This window comes from Sciurus vulgaris, assembly GCF_902686455.1.
Source record: "Sciurus vulgaris genome assembly, chromosome: 2".
Classification (NCBI taxonomy): domain Eukaryota; kingdom Metazoa; phylum Chordata; class Mammalia; order Rodentia; family Sciuridae; genus Sciurus; species Sciurus vulgaris.
Window position 1 is genome coordinate 99,068,931 of NC_136462.1, and position 20,810 is coordinate 99,089,740.

A 20,810-nucleotide genomic window follows, 5' to 3' on the forward strand; every position below is an offset into this window, starting at 1 on the left:
ATATTTAGATCTTGAGTTTTAAGAGTGGGTATTTTATGTGTTGTTTTAGTTCCTTTATACATGGCTAGGACTGCTTAAGGGGCTGAAGGTGACTCTGCATTTTCTATCATTTAATAATTTAAAGTGGCATGTTTGTTAAAGGTTTCTATGAAGTGGGTATAGATATTTGTGAATATTTAATTAAATGCAAGGAATAGAAGAATTAATAAGTCATTAAGAAATATTTTTTAAAATGCAACTTAGGGATGAGAACGAACACCTGCCATTGACACTAACCATGTTATCTGTATTTTCCTATGGAAAATTTACCTATAATAACTTGACCTGTGATAAAACCAAATCTATATAAATAAAATTCTTTGTTACAATATGATACTCAGGTAGTTAAGATTGATGAGTGTTTTTCTATATTATTCATACTTATTTGAGAATTATTTAAAATTAAAGACATTTGCTGGGCATGACGGCACATGTCTGTAATACCAATGACTCAGGGGGCCAACGTAGGAGGATTGTGAGTTTAAAGCCAGCCTCAGCAACTTAGTGAATTTCTGTCACAAAAATAAAAAATAAAATTGGGTGGGATGTGGCTGTCAATCCTGGTACAAAAAAAAAAAAAAAAATATATATATATATATATACACACACACATATAACTTTTCTGAACCTTCTCAAAAATCTCATGATACGAACAAAAAATATACCTGATTTTTTCAAATTCTACTTAATTTCACAAAACTATAGTTTTATTCTGTAAGGGAGAAAGAAAAATAGTCAAGACACAGAAAATTAGGAATAGCCACTTTCTGACTGGTGATGCTGGATAAATAACTTTTTTAGTCCCTTGATTCTCATGCCTGAAATATAAAATATAATAAATGTATCTTGGGATTACTGTGAGGATTTGATAAATTAATATATATGAAGTGCTTAGAATACTATCTAATACATAATAAATTTTATGTGCTATTATTTTTATTATTGGTTATGTGTGGTAATGTGAGCAGGAAGATAGACTGCCAACCTGATTTTGGTTAAGTCATCTATCAAAACTGCCTAATCCCCAAATTTAACACAATGGTGAAAATTATGTTTCTTGAGGCACCAAGAGTTTGAGTGCCTCATTCAATATTGTACTAAATCTTAGAAAATGATTAAGCATAAGGAAGAGTTTGGTTAACATACTCATCTTCAAGTGCTTTGTTAGGCAATGTTTTAATTATAAAATGACAAGGGCAGCCTTAGCAATTTAGTACAACCCCATTAGTTAATATATTAAGAAATGGCAGCAATTTTGGCCATAAGGAATAATTCTGAGGTAAACAAAATCTTACAACATCATGATACATGGTACTGCCAAAGTCATAATTAAATCCTGTGTCTTGGAGTAACTATAAAATTGAATGATATCAGAAACTACATTTATAAACAGGGTCAACTTTTTAAATAGCAATGAGTTTAAGAAAATTTCTTTTTTTAAAGTATTTTTTAGTTGTCAATGGACCTTTATTTTACTTATTTATATGTGGTGCTGAGAATTGAACCCAGTGCATTGCATATGCTAGGCAAGCGCTCTACCACTGAGATACAACCAGTCCCAAGAAAATTTCTCACCAAAAATTAAAATGTGCTTTAGGATAGTACAGAGGACTTCTTTCCTGTCAAAGACCATTGACATATCAACTGAGGGTCAAAGATTAAAAATTGAAGGTCAGGTATAAGATTACTAAAATCAGCTGCTCAATCTCAACATAACATAAAAATAATTTTAGTACTCAATCTCTCAGTAACAGATTGAAATGAGTGATACTGAGAATGATTTCTTTTTAAAGAATTGGAAATACATGCTACCAGACTAGTTTTTTTTTTTTTTTTTTTTTTAAATTGGTAATTGAACCCAGGGGTATTTAACCACCGAGTCATATCCCCAGCCTTTTTTATTTTTTTATTTTGAGACAGAGTCTCACTAAGTTGCTGAGACTGGCCTCGAATTTGTGGATCTTTCTGCCTCGGCCTCCAGAGTTGCTGGTATTACAGGTGTGTGCCACCACGTCTGTCCTAATTTTCAAATTGTTGTCACAGATCAGGAGTAACTGAACAATAAACTAAAATCAATACTAGGGCCTCAGTTTTCCAGCCCAGAAATTTATGCTTATATTCTCCAAATAAGCATTTAATGGTTTTTACAAGGGTTTTGCTAGTTCTCATCAGGCACACTCCCCTTTTTCCTGGTCTCCCTCCTATCTGTATGGCCAGAAATGGCAAATTTCCACCCTGTCAGACCACTAATAAGATTTGTCTAGGGAATGAGCAAGCCATTTCATACAGTTCCTAGCCCTGCCTTCTTAAAGGAAAAAGAGTATCATTTACTTTCTAGACCATAGGCAAGTATGTCTGTATCTTCATATATGGTATGATCCTAACTGCTAGTACAAGTAAAACAAAATCCAAGCAATACAACATCTTGATTTGCAAATTGAAAAAAGAATAAACTACACCTTGGGAGTAAGCAGAGGCAATAAATCAGTAATTTGAATAATCTTTTATTTCATGTAGCTAAATAGAGACAACATGAAATCCTTAGTCTGCAATTTAGATAATGAGCTATCATCTTTAATCTGCAGAGAGGGAAATTCAGGAACCATAGCAATTCTTTCAGGTTATCTATGAACAAGTATTCTTATCTCAGACTAATAGAGACCTAGCACTTTTGGAAATTTATCCAAATTATTTACTTAAGTTTTCCAGATAAAATGCTTTAAACAAACAGATTAATCAGGCAAAGTCCATGAAAATAGTATATGCTAAAAATAGCAAACATAAAATGATTTCTTACCCAACCATTTGTAGAAAAAATAAAGCAAGACCATCATAACACAACAGATGACCACAAATATTACAACTGTAAGAGGATTGATAGTTAAATATTCTTCCCTCTTTTTCCTCATTTCTTTATCTTCAGTGTTTGTCACTGTCTTCAAGTTTTCCCTGCATAAACACACATAGGAACTTCAGGAGAGTTCTACCAAGTACAATTATTTTAAAGTTCTAACACCAATTTAATTTTGATTCTCATTATAAAAACCCCAACATAATTCTACCCTCCAGAGATAATCTGTTCTTAACCACTAACTTTTGAAACAGCAGTCCTCCTCTGTACCCCACCAGGCAAACTGTTAAAACAGATGATAATTTATTATATAAACAAATTAATATTTGGGGATACAGTGGAGTAGAGGAAGGGCATTGAGGTGGATAAAGGAAGAATGGGAAAAGGGAAGAATAGTGGAATAATCTCACCTAACTTTCTTATGTACATATATGAACACAACACAGAGAATCTCACCTTCATGTGTATCTACAAGGCATTAAAAAAACTATAAATACATAGAAAAAAGATCAGTAGAACAGAGGTAAGGGAATAGGGGAAAGGATGATGACAGGGAAGGGGTAAATATAGGGGACTGGATTAGAGCAAATTATAGTTCATGCTTGTCTAATTACATCAAAATAAACCCTAATATTATATGTAACTAAAATGAATTAATAAAACAAATTTATGGATGTTTATATAAGCTAATTTGGAAACTCTATTGAGATAATAAATTTCAAATTACAACCACTGCTATTATCAACGTATAGATAGTAAAGTACTTCTAAAATTGGCCTCTCTTTGAATTTAAGTACTAAATTGTTCTATCAATCAACTCAGTATTTACATTATACCTATTCTGTGCTTATCAATATATTATGAAGAATTTAAAAGAATAGTTTTATCCTATCTTTATTTAATTATCTCTAATTCTCCCAACAACCCTGCTGGGTCATAAAGCTATTAAAAGGCAGAGACATAAAGAAAAGAGCAGCAAGTATCATTTGTTGAGCAATGGAGTGCCATTTGTCAAGTATCATTTATTGAATCAACCTCAACTTGAGTACCATGATCTTACTGTAATAAAAGTCTTTGCTAAAAGTCTTTCTTTTTTTTTTTTTTGGTAGTGTTGGGGTTAGAACCCAAGACTAGGCAAGTGCTCTACCATTGAACTACACCCCCAGTTCTGTTCTTTTCTTTTTTTTTTTTTTTGGGAGGGGCAGGTTCTAAGTTGCCCAGGTTGGCCTTGAACTTGTGATCCTCCTGCCTCTGACTTCTGAGTAGCTGGGACCACAGATACGTACCGCAGTGCTTGGTTTGGTAAAAGTCTTTCTATGGAACTAAGGCATCTTTCCTTTTAGCATAAGGTACATCTTTCATTTGGCAGAGTAATTTTTATGTGGTCCTGTTCTGGTAAATTTTCCCTTCCCTATGCCTTAATCTCTTTTAAAAAGATATTCAATAGACAGCATGCATTTTACAGTTTGAAAAATATTACTCTAGAAAAGAAAAAAATTTACATAGTAATGGAAATACAGTGGGAATCTATATAAAATAGTAAAACATTTTTGATCAATCAGTAGCTTTTGGAAAATTATGAAGTTTCAGCAAACAATATGGAAGATGATTTTAGAGGCTTAGAAATATTACATACTGTACTTTATAAAGATAAGTAATGAAAAAAATAACCATGCTTACTCACATTAAAAATGTGACTGACATATGTTGAAATAAACTTTCCAAGTATATAAAATATTTAAAGCTCAACACTTCAGGAACCCTCTTAGATTAAACTCTAAGATTTCCCTCTTAATATAAATCAATCAAATTTTAATATTTAAGAAATCGCAAATAAGCTCAGCTTCATGTAGTTACAAATAAGCCCTTTTTAACAAAACCTACATAGACCAATTTGGAAAAAAAATATTGTCCTTCATACATAAAATAATATGCTCTAAGCATAGTTTTTCATTCAGAGTCACAAATATGAACTGATCCTTCTATACTGTATCGCCTGTTTTAATAGAGAGCCAAAGGTACAAACACTGTACGAAGATTGTGTTTAGGTTATTACTAAATAGGAAAATACAAATTTTATGTATGTTTGGAATTTCTACGTGCCTAATATCCTTAGAATTCCTAAAGCATTAAGCAGAATGATGAAGCCACACTGTTGATGACTCAGGCAGGATTAGCTGAAAAAGTTCTCTTGCTTACTTTCCTTCAGTGCAAATAGGCACATTAGGACTATTAAGTATTGTCACCTTTCCTGAGAGAGAATTAAATATGTATGCCAGGCATGGTGGTGCATGCCTGTAATCCTAGCAGCTCAGGAGGCTGAGGCAGGAGGATTGGAAGTTCAAAGCCAGCCTCAGAAAAGGTGAAGTGCTAAGTAACTCAGTGAGACCCTTTCTTCAAATAAAATATGAAAAAGGACTAGGGATGTGGCTCAGGGGTCGAGTGCCTCTGAGTTCAATCCCCAGTACCGCCCACTCCCACAAAAAAAACACAAGGCATGAGAGAAGACATCACACAGGAGATTTTAACACAGTTCAAAACAAATGAACATCCTTTGTGAAGGTCAAGAATTAAAGGGTTGGGGAAATAGCTCAGCTGGTAGAGTGCTTGCCTTGCAAGCACAAGGCCCTGAGTTTGATCCCCAGTACCACAAAAAAAAAAAAAAGGAAAAAGGAATTCAAATACTGGGGCTGGGATTGTGGCTCAGTGGTAGAGCACCTGCCTAGCATGTGTGAGGCACTAGGTTTGATCCTCAGCACCACATATAAATAAGTGAATAAAATAAAGGTCTATCAACTCTAAAAGAAATTAAAAAAGAAAAGAATTGAGATACTTTGTACGAAAGGTAAGTACTTTCCAAAAGAGGGTTTTTGATGTGACTTTAATGTTTCCTTTTCAACAAAAGAGTCAGAGGAACCTATGACTCTCTTCTCAGTGAAAACTTTATACGACTTATACAAGGACAAACAATGATCTGGTCTTATTGTTACTATGTTCTGAAGTCAGGGAAAGATTTTAAATGTCATTATATGATAAAATAAAATGATTATAATATTTTAAGTCATTTATCACAAAACATAAAAGTTTAATCAAACTTACAATTCAATTAGTCCACTCCAGTATCCTCCTAATGCCACAGTGAATACAGCAATTACAAAAATAACCACCATAGTATAGTCAAAGTTAGGTGACAATGGAGAATACATTTTTACTGTAATGTCACTTCCAAATGTCTGAAAGGCAAAAATGACATTTAAAACACAGAAATTCTATTATGGAGTATGGCAGCAATATTCCACATTTTACTTTGGAATGGACACTATACACCAGACAAGAAGACTAGACAACATAATATATTCTCTAGTCAAAGATATGAGCATATACTTTGGTTTATAAAATCTCGAAAGTGCAATGTTTCATATAATCACATTTTGTTCAAGGACTTAAAATTTAAGTTATAAAAAATGACATAAGAGATTTTAAAAGAACTCAAATAAACATTCTTTGTAAAATTCAGCCTTTGAGACACTTTAAACCAAATGAGAGACTAGTACTTCCCAAATAAAGACTTCACAGGCCTTTAAGCTTCTTGTTAGTAAATGAACAATAGATAATAATCAAAATTAAGTATCAGTGATCAAAGAGTTATACTATTTATAAATTTCATCTACTATATAATTACTAATGTACCTGTTTCATATCTTTAAAGTCTTTTTGGCTTATAAAGGCAATCAGTATTTTCACATCATGAAATTCAGACCTGTTCCCTGAGGGAGGAAACTAAAAGAAAAATATATATTATGAAAACTTATTAACTAATAATATATTTACAGAATAAAAGTAACACAAACTATTCTATGAAGTGTAAATATTATGTCTTTCTTTAGCTATAAAATGAAGTTTGGAGATTCTTAATATGAGTTCTCAAAATAGAATGAATTTTTTTAACATGAACTTAAGCTGAGATATACTATATATCTGTATATGATTATACTCACATACTCACATAACACATGCATTCCTAACAAAGTCTTTTCTACTCTAAGAACAGAACAAAAACTACAAAACTTTCCAAATAAATGCCTATCAGATCCCAAATGTTTATTGACAAAGAATCCTACCATCAAATTATTTATAACTCAGCCCCTAAACCAGACCAAAAATAAGTTAATTAACCTGGAAAATTTCATATCATGACAAAAGAAGCCATAGTTTTACAACTTACTAGGACACTGTTATTGGCAACCAACAATGCTTCAGCACCTCCATTCTGTGCAATTCTGGCTTTTTCAAGTAAATAGCAGGATCCCCATTGTACCACAACTGCTTTGTTCTTTAGGCCACCAGGCGGAATATCAGAAAGGCTGCACAGTGGTGTGGTAGTCAGATTCAGCAAACTAATGGAAGTCTGAAAACAAGAAATGTCTTTAACATGATAAATATTACATATCACCTACAAGCATTCATGCATTCAGTGATAGGCACCAGTGTTAGTTTAATTCAGTGTTCTTTTAAGCACTGGGGGTACAGCTTAGTGATGTAGATCACATGCTCAGCATGCATGAGGTCCTAAATTCCATCCTCAGCCCAAAACCAAAAATAGTGCTGTTCTTAATTAGAAATATTTTATGACAAACAATAAGGTTTGGAGGAATTTTTAAATTACACAACTTGCTTCTCCTGTAGAGAGAAAAACACCGAGCAAAGGCAATAAAATAATATTAATAATGACCTCATATCAAATTATTTCAACACTAAAATATAATTATCACTCATTCTCAGTTTTATTTATTTATTTATTTATTTATTTATTTATTTATTTATTTATTTATTTATTTATTTATTTATTTATTTATTTATTTATTTATTTTGCGGTGCTGGGGATTGAACCCAGGGCCTTGTGCTTGCGAGGCAAGCACTCTACTAATTGAGCTATATCCCCAGTCCGATAGTTTTATTTTTATGAATAAAAAGTAACTGTGATTTACTTACTGCATTTCCTAGGGTACTTGGAAGCACTGTCCAATGAGGGTTATATAGCATGCAGTAGTCTTTAGATGGTAAATGTGTGCCATTTCCAGATGCATGCAGGATTGCTTCCTGGGCAGCTGTCTAGGACACAAATAATAACTTTCACACTGGCAACAACTGAGCTTTTCACCACATTTCTCTAAGAGGATAGGTCTTCCAATGAATTTATTTCTTCTTGTTTTAGGGAATAAAAAGACAGGCTGAAAATATTGAATCTACATTTGCCCAGAACTCACTCATTGAGGAAGATAGGTTATATGAGTCATATTTCAGGGAGGATTCTTGATATGATGTAATAACTTCAATTCTCCCTCATAGCCTGAAACCTTCCTCCCCAATCTCCTATGAGTTACTACTTTATTGTTCATGTTTTACAGAAGAAAACTTTTTAAATTCACTAAAAATCCCTCAACCTATCTTGTCTTCTGCATTCCACTAGTAATCAGCCTTTAAAAAAAAAATGGTACATTATTATAAGTACTCTTTAGAAGAGAACCAGCTTAAACTTGAGTAAATTATCTTTACTCAAGTCTTCAAGATTCTGCAACTACCTATTCAAAAAGACCAATCCAGAGTTTAAAGTAAGGGGAAAAAAGAGCCAGAATAATTTTCTTTCCTTTTGTCTGATTTCCTACTAACCGGAAAGAAAAGGCTAAAAGTGACTGAAAATAATAACTATAGTACACAGGGATGAGGGGTGAGAGAGATTATGAAATAAAGAAATATCCTAAAATGTTTAGAATTATCAGTCCACATCACCAATTCTTTCAAAGTTGGATCAGTACAGATTCTTCCTCTCCTTCTGTGAGCAAATGTTTCTTTAAAACCATAAGGAAGAAAAAAGAGTGCTTAGCAAATAAAGATGATACATTAAGCCTCTGCCATTAAAGCACATATGTTTAATCATATGAAATTGCTGATATTTGGCCATTTTTGATCTTGGGATTTCAAACAAGTCAACCTAAATTCTTAATGAGTATAGAGATGTTCTACTCTATGCTCTCCTACCTGAATTGTTGCTTGAACAGTTTGGATTAGAGGACTTTTTGGCATTCTTGGACTTCATTTGCTTATGGATCTAAGCAAGTATAGGGAATTCCTAAGACATATCATCAAACTATACAGAGTAATTAGATGTGGAAAAGAGTTTTTATTCAGCTATATACTTGTGGCCATGAATGTTATGAGCTGAACCAATGTTATTTTTACTATATAACAAATTATATTTTACATTTATCTGATTTAGTGCCATTGATTTATAAGTGAGGGTTCTGAGACCAAAGATACTAATATAACCTACCTAAGGTCATACAATAGAATTGTCTATGATTCTATATATATCTGCAGATATACATGACGGTTGATTAGATTTAGATTAAATATTTTTGGAAAGAATATTTCATAAGTGAATTGGGCATTTCTTACTGCATTCAAAAAAATGGTACATAACATCAGAATTTCCAACCATTAGTGATACTGAGTTTGATCATCAGGTTAAGGCAGTAACTGCAGTATTTCTATAATGCAAAAGTATATTTTTTCCCTTTTTGACTGGTAAGTGACCAATCTGTGCTCCATGTGAAGAGTTCAACAGCATCTCACCAGGGTTTTGGCATTCATGATGGGCTTCATGAAAACTGTATATATTATCCTAGGGGTGGCAAATGGCAAATGACGCATTTTAACATTACTATTCATGAACTGGTATTCTCCTTCTGTTTTTCTTTTTCTTTTTTTTTACAGTACTGGAGACCAAATCCAGAGCCTCACATGTGCTAGGCAATTGCTCTGCTACTGAACTAACATCTCCAGCTCTTTTTTTGAGACAGGGTCTCACTAAGCTGCCACAGCTGGTCTCGAACTTGTAATCCACCTGCCTTAGTCTCCCAAAGAGCTGAGATTACAGATGGGTGACAATGACCCCAGCCTTAATATTATTATTATTTTATTTTTATTTTTATTTTTTTTGGTGCTGGGGATCAAACCCAGGGCCTTATGCTTACAAGGCAAGCACTCTACCGACTGAGCTATCTCCCCAGCCCCAATATTATTTTTAAAAGGGCTTTACTTTCTCCCTCTATCACTTTTGTTCAGTATCACTAGAGTCATTTTTTAAAATACTCAATGCAGTATAATTAAAATTGTTTGATATTCAAATCTCCCCACATTTAGCCAGCTAACCTCTTTTAGTTAGACCTCATTTGTTTTTCAGGATTTCTTGCTTATTTGGCAGAAGACATCCTGGGCTGACCTTGTCCTTTATCTGCTATAGCAATTCCACTAGTTCCTTTTAGAGAGGAAAGGTGTTTAGATCAGGATCTGGGTTTTAACATGCATACTGCTGCTGAAAAGGTATAACCTTTTTATAATTAGCATCCATTAAAACTTTTAATATATAGAATCCTGGGTCATAGCCTACAGATATATAAATGCACAGATGAATGTATAAGGATATTCATTACAATATCATTTATTTTAGGAAAAAAAAATCAACAATTTCTCCAGCAAAGGGATTACAACATTATAGTATGTATAGTATGCAGCTTAAGGGAAAGAGCTAGATCTATCTCTAGAAACAGATAACATCTATAGGAAGAAATGCAAGTTCCAGAGAGACATTTACAATGCAATCCTATTTTTATTTAAATAATGACTTCCCTAAAAGTCCCTTTATATACATGAGTGTGTGTGTATATATATGTATAAATATGTAAACATACACATACATATGAACCTAAAGAAAGATGTGGAGAAACACACATGAAAAGAAAGGAGTGAGAGGAAAACAAAGGCAAAGGCAAGGGAGAGGGCTGGGTGGTAGAGTATCTGCCTAGCTTATGCAAGGCCCTGGGTTCACCCCAACACCACAAAACAAAACAAAACAAAACAAAACAAAACAAAACACCCTAAAGATTAGAGGAAGAGAAATTAATAAAAGGAATAATGTTCAGACAAAACAAAGGGGTACATACAAAGTTTCTTCCTCTCATCCTCACATTTACTCTTAGGGGTTTCTTTTGTATCTTTCCAAAACTATATATGAACATTTGAGCTAAATATATACATATATATTTGTTTACAAATTAGGGTCAAGCCACACATACTGCTCTGTAGCTTTTCTAAAATTTACTATATTACATTTTTTCCATACTGCTAAAAATATACTACCTCCTGTTATACAACTACAATATTATTATTTTTATACATATAAAAATCTAGAGGATTAAAAAAAAAAAACTGAAGTACCCAAGGAAGAACAAAGATGTCCAAAATTGAATATGATACATTGTTACACAAGGATTATAATCTTTTCTTTAAGTGTACAAAATCTATCAATGATTAAAAGCAAATTTCATTGATATAGAAATTACTAAGGCAAAACACAAATTTTAGTGGAAGACTAATATAAAACATGAAAGTACAAACATAAATAATTCTAGAATGGTTAATACTGAATGTGGAGCATCACCATGCCTATACAACTTGAGCATTTCCACTAAACCTTTAAATATCTTGGTAAAATTTCTCATATATATTGCATGGCTCTAAAAATTCAGTCTATTGCAGTAGATGTTATGTTATAACATGATAGATAATGTTATACATTTATAGATAATGTTATGTTATAATATAAAAATAAAAACTATGTTTTGGAATTAGAGTCCTAGGATAAAATGGCATTTACCAGCTCTGTGTTAAGTCATTTAACCTACCTTAAGTTTCAAAATCCTCAGCTTTGAGATGACAATAAATACCTGGATTTCATAAAGTTGTCATAAGGATTAAGGATTAAGATAAATTATGCAATTACTTGAAGATATTAAGCTCTTAGTAAAGGGTAATTATTACTAAAAATACATCTAGCATCTTGCTAAGTACTCGTATAATGCAAAAGAAATACAAAAGATTATGGTTACTTAGGGCTTGATGGGATGGGAAGGTAGGGGACTGACAGCTAAAGGGTATGGGGTTTCTTTCTTTTTAAATAAGGTTATGTTAAATAACATTATTTAGTTTTAGGCTCACAGCAAAATTGAACATAAAGTACAGAATTTCCATATATGCCCTTATTCTACACAAACACAGCCTCCCCTACTATAATCATCCCTCCCATCAGAGAGGTAATTTGTTACAATAGATATATCTTTAATGATATATCGTCACCCAAAGCCCATACTTTACATTAGGGTTCACTCTCCCTGTTTTCCATTGTTATAATTTGGATCTTAAATGACTTCCAAGACCCATATGCTATAGGCTTGGTTGCTAACCTATCCTACTAGTAGGAGATAGTAAAACCTTTAGGAGATGGATAGAAGCTAGGTCAGTGGGAGTATGACCTTGAAGAAGATATTGGAACCACAGTCCATCCCTCTCCCTCTTTCTTTGCTTCCTGACCACAATGAGGTGAGCAGATTCCTTTGCCATGCACCCTTTGTCATGGTGTACTGCCTTGCCACAGGCTTAAAGGCAACAGGACTAAGTGGTCATAGACTGAAAACTCTGAAACTGTAAGCCAAAATAAATGAAATATTTATTTCATTCTCATAAATTGATTTTTGTCAGGTATTTCTGTCACAGTTATGCAAAGCTAACACATAAAACTGGTGCTGAGTGGGGTCATTGGTGTAACTATACCTGATTATGTGGTTCAGAAGCCTTTGGAATTGGTTTGCAGGAATTGTCTGGAAAATTTGGAAAAGGGGGACACAGAAAGCCTAAAATACTGCAAACTGAGCTTAACAGGCAATTCTGGTGAATGCTCAGATGACCATAATGCTGATAGGAAGGTAGATAGGAAAGGCCAGGCTCAGGTTTCAGATGGAAATGAGGACTGTACTGGGAATTGGACTAAAGGTCATTTATGTTACATTTTGACAAAGAATTGGTCTACATTTTGTCTATACCCTGAGTCTCTGTGGAAGACCCAGTTTAAGGTATATGTACTCATTAATCACGTGGATTTTCAAAGCAGCAAAGCACTACAGGCTGTGCCATGGGTATTACTGGCTGCTTTTAGTCAGACACATATTGAGAATTGGGAGCAGAAAGCAGAGCAGAAAGATTTGAAAAACGTTAAGTTTGGCCAGAATACAAGTGTGTTTAAAATTGTGTGGAGATTTAGTGCCATTAAAAAGTAGTCAAAGAATGTGCATAGCAAAGATGCCTGGAGGGCATCTCAGAAATCAGCAGGAACCAAACCATCATCATGATTCAGAGGTGTAAACCTTTAACTTGAGAAGTGGGCATTAGAGTACCCTGTTTGCTTAGGGCTACCTAGGGAACTGTTTCCCCAGGATTCCTTTTGCATTCAAGACCTTTGACATTTGTTCAGTAGCTAGAACTTCAGAGGCTGCTGTAGCCATGGTTCAAGACAATTCAGGTAAGGCTCCCACTGGCAGCAGACCTTGGTATTTATTGCCCAAATGGTGTTGGTTTTGCTAGTGTGAGGAATCCAAGAGTTATGGGGTCACAGAATCTTCCACTGAAATTTCAGAGGAAAGGTTGGGAGGCTAGGTAGTGTGTAGTGAAGCCAGAGTCTCTGCAACCAGCCCAACAGGGTAAGTTGTGAGAGGGAAGCTGAAGATTGAGATGGAGAACCCAGGAAGTAAGAAAGACCAGGAATGTGGAATGCTTGCCAAGGGAAGCCACAGTTGGGAGAGCAGAGCTAGCCCAACAGAGAGACTATGCGGGTTGCAGGCAGCAAGGTCACAGGGGTTGGGCTGCCTACGTCCTTTAGAGCTCATGTAGTGCTACTATGTGCCTCAGGTACTAAAAATAGACCTACAGGATTTAATAATTTCCCTGCTGGGGTTTCATTTTGCTTTAGTCCAACCCTTCCTTTCTATGACCCTATTCTTCCCTGTGGAATATGTGTCATTGTATCTTGGAGGTATGTACCTTTCTTTCTAATTTCTGTAGGTGGTTCAGAGTTTGCCTTGAGTCTCAGGAGATTTTGAATTTGAACTTTTCAGCAATGCTGGAACATTTAAGACTGGGGACTCCTGGAGATGAACTAAATGCATTTTGTGTTGACAGGGACATGAACCTTTGGAGACCAGAAGCAGAATTTTATGATTTGGATTTTTTGTGTGTGTGTGGACAGGGGAGGTACCAGGGATTGAACACAGGGGAGCTTAACCACTAAGCCACATCTCTAGCTTTTTAAATTTATTTTGAGACAGGATTTCGCTAAGTTGCTTAGGGCCTTGCTAAATTGCTGAGGCTGGCTTTGAACTTGTGATCCTCCTGCCTCAGTCTCCTGAGTTGCTGGGTGGTTTGGATCTTAAATGTCCCCCAAAGATCCATATTCTATAGGTTTGGCTGCCAACCTGTGGCATTATTAGGAGGTGGAGTCTAATGGAAGAACATTAGGTCACTGGGAGCATGACCTTAAAGGAGATATAAGGATCCTGGTCCCTTCCTCTCTTTTTGCTTCCTGACCACCATGAGGTGAGCAGTTTCTTCTGTCATGTAGTCTTTGCCAAGATGTACTTCCTTGTCAAGGCTCAAAGGCAACAGGGCCAAGTGACCGTGGACCGAAACCTCTAAAACCATGGCCAAAATAAATCTTTCCTCCTTACAAGTTGATTTTCTCAGGTATTTTGTCACAGTGATGGAAAGCTGACTAACACATCCATTCTATGGGATTTGACAAATATATAATGACACATACCCACCATTGTAGCATTATGCTGAATAGTTTAACTGCCCTAAACAGCCTTTGTACTCTATCTACTGTGTTTCTTTTTTGAGGTGATGAAATGTTCCAAAATTGGCTACAGTCATAGTTGTAAACACCTGTGAATATACTAAAAAATAACCACTGAATTATATACTTTACATAGGTGAACTGTAAAGTATGTGAATTATATTTCAGTAAAGCTGCTACCAAAGGAAATACAAATCAGGAAATACTCTTATTGGGAAGATTAAAAACAATTCTCTAGCTAAATATTTAACATAATACCCCCTACTCCATTATCCATGCCATCTTTTAGCTCTTCCAGGACTCTACACATTGGCCAATTTTCACCTGATAATATTAAGATGTTAACCTTTAATCCTGTAAATATTTAATTTCCTCAAAAGCCATACCAGATTAGTGATGCACAGTTTTCTCTTTTTTTCTTAAAGATTATGCTTAGCAATTTGTGTAGCAATTTCCTACTGTTTATTATACAGATCAGTGGTTCCTGATCTGTATACTTTAATGTTCTTATTAAAGTATACATTCTGATCCAGCAGGTCTTAATCATGCTTCTCTCTAGCATGATTATGCATTTCTAACAAGATTCCCGGTGATGCTCTGATGTTGGTCTAAAGTATATGGTTAAAGACTTCATCAATGAATAGCAATGAAAGTCACTAGTCTTCTAGTCAGTACAAGGGTGCTCTTAAGAATTTTTTCAAAAGATGAAAGACACTGCATCTGCAGTCAGCTGGCACAACCAAAGTTTATATTTTGGCAAACAGTTACCCCATTATGTTTTTTTTCTTCTTATGCTAGAGGTTGAAACCAGGACCCTGTGCGTGTTAATTTTAAGCATGTGCTCTACCACTGAGCTACACTCCCAGCCTCCTGCTTCCCTATTTCTTGCACGTGTTCATTCTGAACTCCTCAGTACATATCACTGGGTCCCAGTGTCCCACTCTGCATTAGCTGGTCCACTACCCTCACAGTCTCAAATTAAAACCAGTTCATGTCAAATAAAATCTATTTTCTAAATAAGAATATATAAAATGGCAATATAATTACTAGTAAACACAGAGGAGGAACAGTCGTTTTACCCATTACTCTTTCAATGTAGGAAGTATCCTATTCTTTGCGAACATTGTTCTCTCTTACACAGACATTCATTTTAAGTCAACAGCAACACAAAAAGAGTTGAAAGGGAGCTCTGCAAGATAAAGTAGATTTGGGACTGTATGTCCGAATGACATATATTTTAAAATCAGGCCTAAATAACCTTCTGATCATTTACTCTTTCCTGTTTAAAAACTTAGGTAATCTAGGCAACTGACGTTGTTTCCAGTTCTTTTTCCAGTATCCAAGGATTATAAAAATGATGCACTGAAAGTGTCCAGACCCAGACACACAGATTATTAGGTATAATCTTAATTACTTAAATAGAGGTTGATAAGGTATCAGAGATTTACAGGGAATCAGAATAGTCTGTGGGACATAGGAAAAGTAGGGCCAGGATCATTTCTTGCATTTGGAGAATCTGAAACATGTAATGCAAAGGCTAAAGAGGTACTAGGGTATAGGGAGGAGACAAAGTAGTCATTCATTCATTCAAGACTCTGCAGTTCATGAAGTATATGGGAGGCAGCAAGGAATGAGTCAAGTAAGGTTCCTCTTTCACAGAGTTATATTCTACTTGTTACCAAGATCCAGCCTGCTTCCTGATTTTCCCCAAGTAATCTTACTAAAAGTATAGGTCAGCTTTTACAGAATTTAGGATTTATAGAATACACAAATTTAAATGTCTAAAAGACCAGGTAAGTAATATAAATGAACAAATCAGAGTAGATTTAAGACTCTTAAGTCATAACAAAGCCTTGGCAAATTCTGGGCAAAAGGTAATAAAACACTTTTTTTTTTCTTTCTTTTTTTAAGTCTTAGTAGAAGGGGCTATATCTGGAGACTTTCTGGTCTAACTTTTCATAAACAGATTCAATTTCAGGTGTTTTTATTGTTTTTTGTTTCTTTGTTTTTTAATGGTGTCAGGGATCAAACCTAGGGCCTTGCGCATGTTAGGCAAGTTGTCCCCTACTGAGCTACATCCTCAATCCTTCTGCCTTTTTTTTTTTTTTCTGGCAAAAAAAAAAAAAAAAAAAAATACCAAACTTAAATATAACTTTTCCTATCTTTAAACTTTTTCTTATAAATAAAATTCATAAATTTATCAAATCAACCTTTTGTTCTATAGACTTAGAAAAAAAATTCTAACTGCATAATTCAGTGGAAAAAATGTTGACAGACTTGGGTCTAGTCCCATTTTTTTTTTTTTTTTTTTACTTACATGATCTGGTACAAGTCATAATCTTCCTGACCCTTTTCAGAATTATTTTCCATTTCAAAGGAGATTTACATGTAGGTATCACACTACTGATACAGTCATCAGTGAATTAGAAAGCAGATGATAGGCTGAGGAAATTTTGACATCTCAGAAGCAGGAAGGTAAAAGAAAATTATGAAGAACATGAAATTTAAAGGAGGAATGTGACAAAATCAGACAGCCATAATAAAATATCAGGCTGCCATAATAAAGTATCATAGACTGGGTGGCTTAAACAACAGAAATTTGTTTTCTCAGTTCTGAAGGTCGGAATTCTAAGATCAAAGTTCCAGCAGAGTCCGTTTCTGGTGAAGGTTTTTCTCTTGCCTATAGACAGCCATCTTCTCACAAGGTCCTCACAGTGAGGAGAGAAACTATCTGTATTTCTTCTTATCAATGCATTAATTGTGTCATGAGGGTTCAGGTTCTACTCTCAACTAAACCAAATTATGTCCCAAAGGCCCCACCCCTAAATACGATTACACTGGGGGTTAGGATTTCAACATACAAATTTTGAGGGACATTATTCAGTTAATAGCAACTCACCTCTAACTCTACCAAATTCTTGTCCTTCTTACAGACAAAATAAGTTCATTCCATCTCCATAGCCCCAAAAGATTTAATGTATTCCAGCATCAACTCTAAAGCCTAAAGTCTGAAGTCTTCTTTAAATCTAAATCAGATATAGGTAAGACTTTGAGTCTTACATTCTAAGGTAAAATTTTGCTCCCACTTTGAACCTGTGAGACCAGAGAAATTTGTTTCTAGAATAAAAAGATGGTACCAGCATAGGATTGACATTCTTATTCCACAAGGAAAGAACTGGAAGGAAGGAAGTGGTGATGGGTATTGACCAAGTCCCAAACTCAGTAAGGCAAGTTTTCTTGTCTTGAGGCTCAAGATGAATCCTTGGGCTTCATATCCCACCTTCCAGGCCATGACTCTCCAGGGTGACTCTACTTCTGCAGGGCACTGCCTCACGACTTAATGCAGGTACCTCATGACTCTATTGGCTGTCATTCAACCCAAAGACTCTGGGTAGAAGACATCTGACCTATTGAAACCAAAGTGGTAGATTCTAATGATCTCTAAATAGCCTTCGGTTTCATTTTTCCCTCTTCTGGTAAAATAGCACATTCATAGCCAAATAGCTCTTTTGCACTGATGTGTCATATAAAATATGTGACAGTTTTTCTTCATTTCACCCCTGTCTCCATTCCCTTCAGTTCAAACTGGCAGTATTTCTGCTTATATAAATCTATAAACTCTTCATCAAATGGTGTTCAACCACATGTTTTTTCAAGAAACAGATTTCTCATTTTTAAATATGGATAGGCTAAATTTTTTCTAAATCTTCAAGTTCTAGTCCCATTTTGCTTAACAATTTCTTTTTTTGTGTGTGGGGGAGTACCCACAAAAACCAACCACTCGACCACTGAGCCACATCTCCAGCCCTATTTTGTATTTTATTTACAGACAGCGTTTTACTGAGTTGCTCAAGATCCTCCTGCTTCAGCTTCCTGAGTTGCTAGCATTACAGACATGCCACTGAGCCTGGCAAACAATTTCTTCTTCAATTCACCTCTCCTTTCATATTTACTGTAAGAAATCTGGATGAAGCAAACTGTTTCTATATTACTTTACTTAGAAATCTCATGTAAATGTTTAATTTTTATCACTCACCAAGTTCTACCTTCCACAAAACACTAGAACATAGCTCAGTCAGTTTCTTGGCTCTTTTAATCAAAGGCTGTCTTTTAACCACTGTCCAATAACACAACACCATAGAAGGGTTACATAAACAACAAAAAATATTTTTTTTCACAGTTTTGGAGGCTAAAAGTATAAGATGAAGGTGCCAGAAGGATTAGTTTCTAGGGTGGGTTTTCTTCCTGGCTTGGAGATAGCCACCTTCACATTCTGTCTTCTCGTGGAAGGAGAGAGAAAAATCTCCAGGGGGTTTCTTCTTAGAAGGGTAATAATCCTATCATGAGGGTTCCACCCAGGGACCCTCACACTGGGGGTTAGGGCTTCAGCATATGAATTTGGGAGGGGCCATAATACACTACATAGCACAGCAGCTCAGCATGTCTCCAACTGCTTGAGTAACAAGATACACCTTTCCCCTGGAGGTTGGGAGAAGATGACAGAAAATAAAGAATTAAGATTCTTTGAGTTGAGGTAGTATACAAAGAATAAATTTTCAGAGATTTTCTTCTGGGGATCTTAATTATCTTAAGTAGTCAAATAGCTATGTAATACATCAAAATCTTTGAAATACAGAAAAAAATGGAGAGAACTTTGATTAAAAAATTATGAGAAATACTTAAGGTTCTTCAGAGAACTTTGAAGCAATTTTAGAAAACAGATCTAGATTAAACATCACTTGTTCTCTCTGAAAAAGTACCATGTGACTGGGTCCACATTGGGAAATAAAGGTCTAATAGCTGGGACTGGCGGTGAGTGGGTTGAACTAGGGAAGGAAAAGCATGAAATAAAATTATGGCAAGGTCGAGACGGAATTAACTACCCACCAGGCACTCTTTTTATTTCTAGACCTAAATGTTTAATAGGTTTAAAAATCATTAGAATAAAAGTCAGGTGCGGTGGCTCATGCCTGTAATCCCAGGAAATGCCTATCATCACAGGAGACTGAGGCAGGAGGATGGCAAGTTTGAGGCCAGACAACTTAGCAAGACCTTATTTCAGTATAATAAAAAGGGAAGAGCACATGCCTAGTATGTACAAGGCCCTGGGTTCAATCTCTAGGACCACCACACAAACCAAACCAAATAAAAAAATTACAGTAGCCAAATATGCTGTAGCTTGAGTTCAAAATACACAGTGAGGTCACTCTAATATGAAGACAACAAGATGAGGAGGGCAGGTTAAATGATCTTTAATGACTTTTTCAATACTAAATCCTCTGCCTCTTCTACAAAAAAGTGGAAGCAGTTTCTGAAAATTATGCACTGTTCTAGATGAAGACGTTGGGAAAGTAGTGCCAGGTTCAAAAGCCTAGAAAGAAGAAATGAAATGACTGAGTTGGCATCATTAATTTGGATGAACTCAAGCCACCTATAGTTATAAAGTTAGGGAAAAGAAAAAAACAAGGGCTTCAGGGAGAAAATGGTAAAAGACTTCAGATAGTGCTGGAGGAAAAAAACTAGCTATTCATAAGAAGAAAGGAGAGTTCCTGCTGATGAAAAGAAAAGGAATGAAAAGAGACCATCTCAGGGAATTGAAGGAAGGAAGGTTCAAGAAGAAAATAAATTCACAGAGAAATAAACAAGAAAGAGAAAATTTAAAATAAGCTAGAAATGAAAAAGACCTTCACAGTTTAAAGATTTTGTAGATTTATTCATAGTCATTAGCATAGTGCGTAGCATATAATAAATGAACACCAAATACTTATGGGGTAAAAAACAATGTTACTTATTCCCCACAACAACCCTGGGACTGAAGAGTAGAGAACCCAGATTAACATGGTGAGACATAATACAAAGGTACAATCTAAAAAGCCTAAAATCTAGAATGTGGGAGAGACAAGCTAGCTACAATTTAGAATAGGGATAACCTTTAGGTTTGTGAAGCTCATGAAATTGTGAATATTCTCCTTATATTTTTCTGGTGAGATGTTCAGAGCTTTTAATAAGAACTTCAATGTGAGTTTATGAAGAACTAATGTATTAATGGGGTAAAAATGGTGGGAAGGTGAGATTATATCTACATATAGATATAATCAGCTTAAACAATTCAAATAAAAGTGAGTGCAAAAACACTGTTAAATTTTATATGTAGGTTTTATGTTGTGTTTACATACT

General features: G+C 34.9%; 1 protein-coding gene across 2 annotated transcripts in view; it reads right to left on the reverse strand.

Annotated features, from left to right (window-relative positions):
- The window catches only part of SPPL2A (signal peptide peptidase like 2A), a 43,408-nt gene that overhangs the window by 21,161 nt on the left and 1,437 nt on the right, over positions 1-20,810 (reverse strand). For both annotated transcript variants that reach the window (XM_079129959.1, XM_079129960.1), the window contains exons 2-6: positions 7,883-8,002; positions 7,116-7,298; positions 6,581-6,670; positions 5,990-6,123; positions 2,837-2,988 (exon numbers count right to left, since the gene is read on the reverse strand). In XM_079129959.1, the coding sequence (XP_078986085.1) occupies positions 2,837-2,988; positions 5,990-6,123; positions 6,581-6,670; positions 7,116-7,298; positions 7,883-8,002 (679 nt within the window). The remainder of the gene's footprint in view (positions 1-2,836; positions 2,989-5,989; positions 6,124-6,580; positions 6,671-7,115; positions 7,299-7,882; positions 8,003-20,810) is intronic.